The sequence below is a fragment of the Oncorhynchus keta genome, chromosome 1, assembly GCF_023373465.1.
Source record: "Oncorhynchus keta strain PuntledgeMale-10-30-2019 chromosome 1, Oket_V2, whole genome shotgun sequence".
NCBI classification, from domain to species: Eukaryota; Metazoa; Chordata; class Actinopteri; order Salmoniformes; family Salmonidae; genus Oncorhynchus; species Oncorhynchus keta.
In genome coordinates this window covers 69,554,496-69,568,371 of record NC_068421.1, presented here as the reverse complement: position 1 = coordinate 69,568,371, position 13,876 = coordinate 69,554,496, and the positions used below count along the sequence as shown (strand labels likewise).

The 13,876-nt window shown below is 47.3% G+C and overlaps 1 protein-coding gene across 7 annotated transcripts in view; it reads right to left on the bottom strand.

The window, feature by feature from the left end:
* LOC118380174 (disabled homolog 1-like) overlaps positions 1 to 13,876 on the bottom strand; it is a 370,535-nt gene that overhangs the window by 51,021 nt on the left and 305,638 nt on the right. For all 7 annotated transcript variants that reach the window (XM_052459061.1, XM_052459057.1, XM_052459038.1 and 4 more), the window contains exon 3: positions 8,204 to 8,343. In XM_052459061.1, coding sequence (XP_052315021.1) covers positions 8,204 to 8,343 — 140 coding nt within the window. The remainder of the gene's footprint in view (positions 1 to 8,203; positions 8,344 to 13,876) is intronic.

Below are 13,876 nucleotides of genomic sequence, written 5' to 3'. Positions count from 1 at the left end.
TAGAAACACCTTCTGTTTGTGGTCTCCTTTAGACCGCCCTGCTATACCCTACAGAACAGACACAAAGAGACAGGATATAGAAACACCTTCTGTTTGTGGTCTCCTTTAGACCGCCCTGCTGCTGCTATACCCTACAGAACAGACACAAAGAGACAGTTATAAACACCTTCTGTTTTGGTCTCCTTTAGACCGCCCTGCTGCTGCTATACCCTACAGAACAGACACAAAGAGACAGGATATAGAAACACCTTCTGTTTGTGGTCTCCTTTAGACCGCCCTGCTGCTGCTGTACCCTACAGAACAGACAGAAAGAGACAGTTAGAAACACCTTCTGTTTGTGGTCTCCTTTAGACCGCCCTGCTGCTGATATACCCTATAGAACAGACACAAAGAGACAGGATATAGAAACACCTTCTGTTTGTGGTCTCCTTTAGACCGCCCTGCTATACCCTACAGAACAGACACAAAGAGACAGGATATAGAAACACCTTCTGTTTGTGGTCTCCTTTAGACCGCCCTGCTGCTGCTATACCCTACAGAACAGACACAAAGAGACAGTTATAAACACCTTCTGTTTGTGGTCTCCTTTAGACGACCCTGCTGCTGCTATACCCTACAGAACAGACACAAACAGACAGTTAGAAACACCTTCTGTTTTGGTCTCCTTTAGACCGCCCTGCTGCTGCTATACCCTACAGAACAGACACAAAGAGACAGTTAGAAACACCTTCTGTTTGTGGTCTCCTTTAGACCGCCCTGCTGCTGATATACCCTATAGAACAGACACAAAGAGACAGGATATAGAAACACCTTCTGTTTGTGGTCTCCTTTAGACCGCCCTGCTGCTGCTATACCCTACAGAACAGACACAAAGAGACAGTTAGAAACACCTTCTGTTTGTGGCCTCCTTTAGACCGCCCTTCTGCTGCTATACCCTACAGAACAGACACAAACAGACAGTTAGAAACACCTTCTGTTTTGGTCTCCTTTAGACCGCCCTGCTGCTGCTATACCCTACAGAACAGACACAAAGAGACAGGATATAGAAACACCTTCTGTTTGTGGTCTCCTTTAGACCGCCCTGCTGCTGCTGTACCCTACAGAACAGACAGAAAGAGACAGTTAGAAACACCTTCTGTTTGTGGTCTCCTTTAGACCGCCCTGCTGCTGATATACCCTATAGAACAGACACAAAGAGACAGGATATAGAAACACCTTCTGTTTGTGGTCTCCTTTAGACCGCCCTGCCGCTGCTATACCCTACAGAACAGACACAAACAGACAGTTAGAAACACCTTCTGTTTTGGTCTCCTTTAGACCGCCCTGCTGCTGATATACCCTATAGAACAGACACAAAGAGACAGGATATAGAAACACCTTCTGTTTGTGGTCTCCTTTAGACCGCCCTGCTGCTGCTATACCCTACAGAACAGACACAAAGAGACAGTTATAAACACCTTCTGTTTGTGGTCTCCTTTAGACGACCCTGCTGCTGCTATACCCTACAGAACAGACACAAACAGACAGGATATAGAAACACCTTCTGTTTGTGGTCTCCTTTAGACCGCCCTTCTGCTGCTATACCCTATAGAACAGACACAAAGAGACAGGATATAGAAACACCTTCTGTTTGTGGTCTCCTTTAGACCGCCCTTCTGCTGCTATACCCTATAGAACAGACACAAAGAGACAGGATATAGAAACACCTTCTGTTTGTGGTCTCCTTTAGACCGCCCTTCTGCTGCTATACCCTACAGAAAAGACACAAATAGACAGTTATAAACACCTTCTGTTTGTGGTCTCCTATAGACCGCCCTGCCGCTGCTATACCCTACAGAACAGACACAAACAGACAGTTAGAAACACCTTCTGTTTTGGTCTCCTTTAGACCGCCCTGCTGCTGATATACCCTATAGAACAGACACAAAGAGACAGGATATAGAAACACCTTCTGTTTGTGGTCTCCTTTAGACCGCCCTTCTGCTGCTATACCCTACAGAACAGACACAAACAGACAGTTAGAAACACCTTCTGTTTGTGGTCTCCTTTAGACCGCCCTGCCGCTGCTATACCCTACAGAAAAGACACAAATAGACAGTTATAAACACCTTCTGTTTGTGGTCTCCTATAGACCGCCCTGCCGCTGCTATACCCTACAGAACAGACAGAAAGAGACAGTTAGAAACACCTTCTGTTTGTGGTCTCCTTTAGACCGCCCTGCTGCTGATATACCCTATAGAACAGACACAAAGAGACAGGATATAGAAACACCTTCTGTTTGTGGTCTCCTTTAGACCGCCCTTCTGCTGCTATACCCTACAGAACAGACACAAACAGACAGTTAGAAACACCTTCTGTTTTGGTCTCCTTTAGACCGCCCTGCTGCTGCTATACCCTACAGAACAGACACAAAGAGACAGGATATAGAAACACCTTCTGTTTGTGGTCTCCTTTAGACCGCCCTGCTGCTGCTGTACCCTACAGAACAGACAGAAAGAGACAGTTAGAAACACCTTCTGTTTGTGGTCTCCTTTAGACCGCCCTGCTGCTGATATACCCTATAGAACAGACACAAAGAGACAGGATATAGAAACACCTTCTGTTTGTGGTCTCCTTTAGACCGCCCTGCTATACCCTACAGAACAGACACAAAGAGACAGGATATAGAAACACCTTCTGTTTGTGGTCTCCTTTAGACCGCCCTGCTGCTGCTATACCCTACAGAACAGACACAAAGAGACAGTTATAAACACCTTCTGTTTGTGGTCTCCTTTAGACGACCCTGCTGCTGCTATACCCTACAGAACAGACACAAACAGACAGTTAGAAACACCTTCTGTTTGTGGTCTCCTTTAGACGACCCTGCTGCTGCTATACCCTACAGAACAGACACAAACAGACAGTTAGAAACACCTTCTGTTTATGGTCTCCTTTAGACCGCCCTGCTGCTGCTATACCCTACAGAACAGACACAAACAGACAGTTATAAACACCTTCTGTTTGTGGTCTCCTTTAGACGACCCTGCTGCTGCTATACCCTACAGAACAGACACAAACAGACAGTTAGAAACACCTTCTGTTTATGGTCTCCTTTAGACCGCCCTGCTGCTGCTATACCCTACAGAACAGACACAAACAGACAGTTAGAAACACCTTCTGTTTTGGTCTCCTTTAGACCGCCCTGCTGCTGCTATACCCTACAGAACAGACACAAACAGACAGTTAGAAACACCTTCTGTTTTGGTCTCCTTTAGACCGCCCTGCTGCTGCTATACCCTACAGAACAGACACAAAGAGACAGTTAGAAACACCTTCTGTTTGTGGTCTCCTTTAGACCGCCCTGCTGCTGCTATACCCTACAGAACAGACACAAACAGACAGTTAGAAACACCTTCTGTTTTGGTCTCCTTTAGACGACCCTGCTGCTGCTATACCCTACAGAACAGACACAAAGAGACAGGATATAGAAACACCTTCTGTTTGGGGTCTCCTTTAGACCGCCCTGCTGCTGCTATACCCTACAGAACAGACACAAACAGACAGTTAGAAACACCTTCTGTTTTGGTCTCCTTTAGACGACCCTGCTGCTGCTATACCCTACAGAACAGACACAAAGAGACAGGATATAGAAACACCTTCTGTTTGGGGTCTCCTTTAGACCGCCCTGCTGCTGCTATACCCTACAGAACAGACACAAAGAGACAGTTATAAACAACTTCTGTTTGTGGTCTCCTTTAGACCGCCCTGCCGCTGCTATACCCTACAGAACAGACAAAAATAGACAGTTATAAACACCTTCTGTTTGTGGTCTCCTATAGACCGCCCTGCCGCTGCTATACCCTACAGAACAGACACAAAGAGACAGGATATAGAAACACCTTCTGTTTGTGGTCTCCTTTAGACCGCCCTGCTGCTGCTATACCCTACAGAACAGACACAAAGAGACAGGATATAGAAACACCTTCTGTTTGTGGTCTCCTTTAGACCGCCCTGCTGCTGCTATACCCTACAGAACAGACACAAAGAGACAGGATATAGAAACACCTTCTGTTTGTGGTCTCCTTTAGACCGCCCTGCTGCTGCTATACCCTACAGAACAGACACAAAGAGACAGGATATAGAAACACCTTCTGTTTGTGGTCTCCTTTAGACCGCCCTGCTGCTGCTGTACCCTACAGAACAGACACAAAGAGACAGGATATATAAACACCTTCTGTTTGTGGTCTCCTTTAGACCGCCCTGCTGCTGCTATACCCTACAGAACAGACACAAAGAGACAGGATATAGAAACACCTTCTGTTTGTGGTCTCCTTTAGACCGCCCTGCTGCTGCTGTACCCTACAGAACAGACACAAAGAGACAGGATATAGAATCACCTTCTGTTTGTGGTCTCCTTTAGACCGCCCTGCTGCTGCTATACCCTACAGAACAGACACAAAGAGACAGGATATAGAAACACCTTCTGTTTGTGGTCTCCTTTAGACCGCCCTGCTGCTGCTATACCCTACAGAACAGACACAAAGAGACAGTTGGAAACACCTTCTGTTTGTGGTCTCCTTTAGACCGCCCTGCCGCTGCTATACCCGACAGAACAGACACAAAGAGACAGTTAGAAACACCTTCTGTTTGTGGTCTCCTTTAGACCGCCCTGCCGCTGCTATACCCTACAGAACAGACACAAAGAGACAGTTAGAAACACCTTCTGTTTGTGGTCTCCTTTAGACCGCCCTGCTGCTGCTGTACCCTACAGAACAGACAGAAAGAGACAGTTAGAAACACCTTCTGTTTGTGGTCTCCTTTAGACCGCCCTGCTGCTGATATACCCTATAGAACAGACACAAAGAGACAGGATATAGAAACACCTTCTGTTTGTGGTCTCCTTTAGACGACCCTGCTGCTGCTATACCCTACAGAACAGACACAAAGAGACAGTTAGAAACACCTTCTGTTTGTGGCCTCCTTTAGACCGCCCTTCTGCTGCTATACCCTACAGAACAGACACAAACAGACAGTTAGAAACACCTTCTGTTTTGGTCTCCTTTAGACGACCCTGCTGCTGCTATACCCTACAGAACAGACACAAAGAGACAGGATATAGAAACACCTTCTGTTTGTGGTCTCCTTTAGACCGCCCTGCCGCTGCTATACCCTACAGAACAGACACAAAGAGACAGGATATAGAAACACCTTCTGTTTGTGGTCTCCTTTAGACCGCCCTGCCGCTGCTATACCCTACAGAACAGACACAAATAGACAGTTATAAACACCTTCTGTTTGTGGTCTCCTTTAGACGACCCTGCTGCTGCTATACCCTACAGAACAGACACAAAGAGACAGTTAGAAACACCTTCTGTTTGTGGCCTCCTTTAGACCGCCCTTCTGCTGCTATACCCTACAGGACAGACACAAACAGACAGTTAGAAACACCTTCTGTTTTGGTCTCCTTTAGACGACCCTGCTGCTGCTATACCCTACAGAACAGACACAAAGAGACAGGATATAGAAACACCTTCTGTTTGGGGTCTCCTTTAGACCACCCTGTTGCTGCTATACCCTACAGAACAGACACAAAGAGACAGGATATAGAAACACCTTCTGTTTGGGGTCTCCTTTAGACGGCCCTGCCGCTGCTATACCCTACAGAACAGACACAAAGAGACAGGATATAGAAACACCTTCTGTTTGTGGTCTCCTTTAGACCACCCTGCTGCTGCTATACCCTACAGAACACACACAAAGAGACAGTTAGAAACACCTTCTGTTTGTGGCCTCCTTTAGACCGCCCTTCTGCTGCTATACCCTACAGAACAGACACAAACAGACAGTTAGAAACACCTTCTGTTTTGGTCTCCTTTAGACGACCCTGCTGCTGCTATACCCTACAGAACAGACACAAAGAGACAGGATATAGAAACACCTTCTGTTTGTGGTCTCCTTTAGACCGCCCTGCCGCTGCTATACCCTACAGAACAGACACAAATAGACAGTTATAAACACCTTCTGTTTGTGGTCTCCTTTAGATGACCCTGCTGCTGCTATACCCTACAGAACAGACACAAAGAGACAGTTAGAAACACCTTCTGTTTGTGGCCTCCTTTAGACCGCCCTTCTGCTGCTATACCCTACAGAACAGACACAAACAGACAGTTAGAAACACCTTCTGTTTTGGTCTCCTTTAGACGACCCTGCTGCTGCTATACCCTACAGAACAGACACAAAGAGACAGGATATAGAAACACCTTCTGTTTGGGGTCTCCTTTAGACCGCCCTGCCGCTGCTATACCCTACAGAAGACACAAAGAGACAGGATATAGAAACACCTTCTGTTTGTGGTCTCCTTTAGACCGCCCTGCCGCTGTTATACCCTACAGAACAGACACAAAGAGACAGTTAGAAACACCTTCTGTTTGTGGTCTCCTTTAGACCGCCCTGCTGCTGCTATACCCTACAGAACAGACACAAATAGACAGTTATAAACACCTTCTGTTTATGGTCTCCTTTAGACCGCCCTGCCGCTGCTATACCCTACAGAACAGACACAAAGAGACAGTTAGAAACACCTTCTGTTTGTGGTCTCCTTTAGACCGCCCTGCTGCTGCTATACCCTACAGAACAGACACAAAGAGACAGTTAGAAACACCTTCTGTTTGTGGTCTCCTTTAGACCGCCCTGCTGCTGCTATACCCTACAGAACAGACACAAAGAGACAGGATATAGAAACACCTTCTGTTTGTGGTCTCCTTTAGACGACCCTGATGCTGCTATACCCTACAGAACAGACACAAAGAGACAGGATATAGAAACACCTTCTGTTTGTGGTCTCCTTTAGACCGCCCTGCTGCTGCTATACCCTACAGAACAGACAGAAAGAGACAGTTAGAAACACCTTCTGTTTGGGGTCTCCTTTAGACCACCCTGCTGCTGCTATACCCTACAGAACAGACACAGAGACAGGATATAGAAACACCTTCTGTTTGTGGTCTCCTTTCGACCGCCCTGCCGCTGCTATACCCTACAGAACAGACACAGAGACAGGATATAGAAACACCTTCTGTTTGTGGTCTCCTTTCGACCGCCCTGCCGCTGCTATACCCTACAGAACAGACACAGAGACAGGATATAGAAACACCTTCTGTTTGTGGTCTCCTTTAGACCGCCCTGCTGCTGCTATACCCTACAGAACAGACACAAAGAGACAGGATATAGAAACACCTTCTGTTTGTGGTCTCCTTTAGACCACCCTGCTGCTGCTATACCCTACAGAACAGACACAGAGACAGGATATAGAAACACCTTCTGTTTGTGGTCTCCTTTAGACCGCCCTGCTGCTGCTATACCCTACAGAACAGACACAAAGAGACAGGATATAGAAACACCTTCTGTTTGTGGTCTCCTTTAGACCACCCTGCTGCTGCTATACCCTACAGAACAGACACAGCGACAGGATATAGAAACACCTTCTGTTTGTGGTCGCCTTTCGACCGCCCTGCCGCTGCTATACCCTACAGAATACACACACGACAGGGTTATAGACACATATACACACATTACTGACTTTAGATGGAGAAGAGCAGGGAAGTACTTCCGGCGCCGAGAGAGATGGCCGCCTCACTTCGCGTTCCATATTACTGCATGGTCGGAACTAGAAGAACAAGCATTTCGCTACACTCACATTAACATCTGCTAACCATGTGTATGTGACAAATAAGATTTGAGTTGGAAGAGGACAGATTGGTAGTGACTGTGTGTGTGTGTGTGTGTGTGTGTGTGTGTGTGTGTGTGTGTGTGTGTGTGTGTGTGTGTGTGTGTGTGTGTGTGTGTGTGTGTGTGTGTGTGTGTGTGTGTGTGTGTGTGTGTGTGTGTGTGTGTGTGTGTGTGTGTGTGTGTGTGTGTGTGTGGATTTTCTGTCTGGATGAGCAAATTGGGAAACAGGTTGATCAATGGACCATCTACCTCCACTCTTTACCCCTGTCCTTTACCCCTGTCCTTTACCCCTGTCCTCATCCTTCTCATTCGCCCATTAACCCTTGCCTCTGTCTCCTTTCTCAGCCCCCCTCTAATTTTTCACCCCATCCTGCCCTTGCACAATTACCCAGCATGTAATGGAGATAGGAGCCAAAATCCTCCTCCTCACTGCTTCTCTCGCCCATCTTCATCCTCCCCTTCCCCCTCATTCCCTGGCCTCAGGGTCAAACACAGTCACCTTGAGCTTCATCATGGAGTCCTGGCAGAGTTTGTCTCCGCGTGCAGCGGTGACCTCGTCCAGACCGATAAGTTTAGCCTTGTAGCGAACGCCATCCCCCTTAAACCGCCTGATCAACCCGGCCTCGCTCCGATCCTGCCCTGAGAGAGACAGAGACACACAGGGTCAGTACAGTACACACACATTACCATACACACACCTCTCATTATGATCCAGCTGGAAAGAGAGTATTACTACACAGTCAAGAACAAGAAAGCCACACAGTATTCTGCTGTCATTTGATTGGCAAATGGCTTCAGTATTCCTCTCATTCTCAAATAACAGACACAAACGCACTGCTAGGTCCCCAATTCAACCTCTCTTTCTCCCATTCTCTCCCTCTTCCTCCCCATTCTCTCTCTTCCTCCGCATTCTCACTCTTCCTCCGCATTCTCACTCTTCCTCCGCATTCTCACTCTTCCTCCCCATTCTCTCTCTTCCTCCCCATTCTCTCTCTTCCTCCCCATTCTCTCTCTTCCTCCGCATTCTCACTCTTCCTCCCCATTCTATTGAATGATGGCATGACATTTTGTTCTTATCTCCGCTCTCTGTTTCCCCTCTCTCCACATGCTCTTTATTATCTCTGTGTGTGTATTGAATGTGTGTGTGTGTGTGTTGTCCTTGCTCCTTTCTCTATGTTATCTTCTGTGTTGAGTGGAGTACTCCTCTCAGACAATAGAGAGGGAGAGAGGAGGAGAGTGAGAGAGAGAGAAAGATCCTCAGGGCATGAGTGTTTAGACTGATCTCTCTTTCAGCTGACTGTGGACCTTTACCCTGTTCCATCACCCTGAGATTAGAAGCACCACCCACATACGACAGGCAGGCAGGAAGCATTGGGACCAGGTGTTTAGGGGTTAAGTGTCTTGCTGAAGAGAACAACGGCAGTAAGTACTGATGACAGAAACCCTTCAGCCCTGCTCTGTAACCTCTAAGCTACCTGACACCCATAGCCGTATTTAATCCTGCTTTCTTCAGCCACTATGATTGGCTGTCACTTACAGACCAACAGAACATACAGTGCCGTGAAAAACTCTTTGCCCTTTTTCTCATTTTCTCTACTTTTGCATTTTGTTTTATTACTGAATGTTATCAAATCTTCAACCAAAATCTAATATTAAATAAAGGGGACCTGATTGGACAAATAACACAATTTAATACTTATTTAATTTATTTCATAAATAAAGTTATGCAACACCCAATATCGCTGTGTGAAAAAGTAATTGCGCAAAACACCCAATAACTGGTTGTGCCACCATTAGCTGCAATGACTCTAACCAAACACTTCCTGTAGTTGTTGATCAGTCTCTCCCGTCACTGTGGAGGAATTATGGCCCACTCTTCCATTCAGAACTGCTGTAACTCAGCGACATTTGTGGGTTTTCAAGCATGAACTGCTTCGTTTCAAGTCCTGCCACAACATGTCAATTGAGATTAGGTCTGGACATTGACTAAAACATTCCAAAACATCAAATGTGTTGCTTTTTAGTAATTTTCATGTAGACTTGAATGTGTGTTTTGGATCATTGTCTTGGTGCATGAACCAGCTGCGCTTCAGCTTCAGCTCACAGACAGATGGCCTGACATTCTCCTGTAGAATTCTCTGATACAGAGCACAATTCATGGTTCCTTCTATTAAGGCAAGTCGTCCAGGTCCTGAGGCAGCAAAGCATCCCCAAACCATCACCACCACCACCACCATACTTGACAGGTTGGTATGAAGTTCTGACTGTGGAATGCAGTGATTGGTTTTCACCAGGCATAATGGTACACATGTCATCCAAAAAGTTATAATTTTGAATCATCTGTCCATAGGACATTCTTCCAAGAGTCTTGATGATCATGCAGCTGCTTCCAGGTGCTTTTTTTGGCATTATTCCTGCTGAAAACCAAGCACTGCATTCCACAGTCAGAACCTCAGGTTCCCTTTATCTAATATTAGGTTTTGGTTGAAGATCTGATCATATTCAGTATCAGGGGTGGCAGGTAGCCTAGTGGTTAGAGCGTTGGTGTAATGCTTGTCATCTGGGGAAGGAGAGGAGGACCAAGGTGCAGCGTGGTAAGTGTTCATATTATTTAATGAAATATGCAACACTAGACAAAACAACAAACCCGACAATCAAACAGTCCTGAAAGGTGTTACAACAACACTAAACAGGAAACAACCACCCACAAAACACAATGGAAAACAGGCTACTTAAATATGGTTCTCAATCAGGGACAACGATTGACAGCTGCCTCTGATTGAGAACCATACCAGGCCAAACACAGAAATAGAAAATCATAGACAAACTAACATAGACAACCCACCCAACTCACGCCCTGACCATACTAAAACAAAAGACAAAACAAAGGAACTAAGGTCAGAACGTGACAGTTGGACTAGTAACCGAAAGGTTGCAAGATCGAATCAGGAGCTGACAAGGTCAAAATCTGTCGTTCTGCCCCTGAACAACCCGCGCTTCCTACGCTGTCATTGAAAATAAGAATTTGTTCTTAACTGACCTGCCTAGTAAAATAAATCAGAAATATGCGAAAATCAGACAAATATTTTTCTCGGCACTGTATAGGCGTGCTCACACACACACACACACACACACACACACACCTTCCATTAGAATGTCTCTCCGGCATGTGAGCGACATGAAATGCGACAGGTAGACAGAGAGAGTGTGAGAGAACGGGAGAGGTAGATGTGTATAGTTCTAGGGTTAGTTTTCTTGCTGAGTGGTTTATATTATTACCATGCTCCATCACAGCCTTTCCTGTCACAGCTGAATTCATCCAGTTAGAGTGCGTGCGTGCGTGCGTGCGTGCGTGCGTGCGTGCGTGCGTGCGTGCGTGCGTGCGTGCGTGCGTGCGTGCGTGCGTGCGTGCGTGCGTGCGTGCGTGCGTGCGTGCGTGCGTGCGTGCGTGCGTGCGTGCGTGCGTGCGTGAGTGAGTGAGTGAGTGAGTGAGTGAGTGAGTGAGTGAGTGAGTGAGTGAGTGAGTGAGTGAGTGAGTGAGTGAGTGAGTGAGTGAGTGAGTGAGTGAGTGAGTGAGTGAGTGAGTGAGTGAGTGTGTGTGTGTGTGTGTGTGTGTGGTGTAATTAAATGTCTGCTGAGGCTGTGACCTGCTGTGCCTAACACAACTAATGAAAGAATCCTCCATTACATCTGTCACACAGAGAGAGAGGGGGGGGTGAGAGAGATAGAAAGATGGAGAAAGACAGCGGGATGAGGAAGAGGGTGAGAGAGAGTTAGAGATGAGAGAGAGAGATAAGTATTGGAGAAGAGAGAGAAAGGACATGAAAAGAACAACCCAACCCAAGACGACAAAGATGTCTAATATGAATAGGAAAAATGAGACTGCCTCGGCTTCACAGTAACTCAGCAGGCTGACAGTGTTGTTTAAACCCAATCAGTTACACTACTGTAGCTATTGTTAAAGACAAGCTACTCTCTTATGAATGATCCCCAGTGCTATAGCTCAGACCTTTACTGGGGAAAGGATAACAATTACATCAAATACAAGTGTTTTTGTCAGGATTGTGGGAACTCATTTTGGGTGATTCAATCATCTCTCTTGCACTGGAATCTACCAACACACACACACACTGGACTGTACACACACACACACTGGACTGTACACACACACACACACACACACACACACACTGGACTGTACACACACACACACACACACTGGACTGTACACACACACACACACATACACTGGACTGTACACACACACACACACACACACACACACACACACACACACACACACACACACACACACACACACACACACACACACACACACACACACACACACACACACACACACACACACACACACACACACACACACACACACACACACACTGGACTCTACCCCCACACACACAAACACAACTCTACCCACTGACATACACACACACTGGACTCTACCCCCCCCGCCCACACACACTGGACTCTACCCACCCACACACAAACACACACACAACTCTACCCACTGACATACACACACACTGGACTCTACCCCCCCCGCCCACACACACTGGACTCTACCCACACTGGACTCCACCCCGCCTACCCACTCACACGTAATGTACTTGTCCTCAAACACACAAACTCTACCCACCCACACACACACTGGACTCTACCCACCCACACACACACTGGACTCTACCCACCCACCAACACACACACACACACACCACACCACACACACACACACTCACACACACACACACACACACACACACACACACACACACACACACACACACACACACACACGCATTGGAATCTAACAACACACACACATTGGAATCTACCAACACACACACACACACACAAACACATACTGGACTCCACCCCGCCTACCCACCCACACACTGGCCTTGTCCCCAAACACACACACACTGGACTCTACCCACACACACACACACACACACAATGGACTCTACCCACCCACACACACACACTGGACTCCACCCCGCATACCCACACACACACTGGACTCTACCCACCCACCAACACACACACATTGGAATTTACCCCCCCACACACACAAACACATACTGGACTCCACCCCGCATACCCAATACCCACTCACACACACTGTACTCGTCCTCAAACACACGCACTGGACTCAACCCACAAACAAACTGGACTCGACCCCGCCACACACAAACACTGGACAGTGTGTGTCTGTGTGGGTAGAGCCCAGTGTGTGTGTGTGTGTGGGGAGGGGAGGGGGTAGAGTCCAGAGTGTGTGTGTGTGTGTGTGTGTCGGTGGATAGAGTGCAGTGTGTGTGTTTTGGGTGGGTACACACCCACCAACACACAAACACACACTGGACTTTACCCACCCAAAAACACAGAGGACTCTACCCACGCACACTGGACTCTACGCACCCACCTACACACACACATTGGAATCTAACTCCTCCCCCAAACACACACACACACACACACACACACACACACACACACACACACACACACACACACACACACACACACACACACACACACACACACACACACACACACACACACACACACACACATATATACTGGACTCCAACCCACATACCCACACACACTGGACTCTACCCACGCATTGGAATCTACCAACACACACACACACACACATTGGAACCTACCCCCCCCACACACACAAACACATTCTGGACTCCACCCACACACTGGACTTGTCCCCAAACACACACACATTGGACTCTACCCACACACACACACAAACTGAACTCTACCCACACACACACACACACACACACTGGACTCTACTCACACACACTGGTCCCCAAACACACACATTGGAATGGACTCTACCCACACACACACTGGACTCGTCCCCAAACACACACACACTGGACTCTACCCACGCACACACACTGGACTCTACCCACGCACACACACTGGACTCCACCCCGCATACCCACACTGGACTCTACCCACCCACCCACCAACACACACACACCACACACACACACACACACACACACACACACACACACACACACACACACACACACACACACACACACACACGCACACACACACACACACACACATTTTAATCTACCCCCCCACACACGCAAACACATACTGGACACCACCCCGCCTA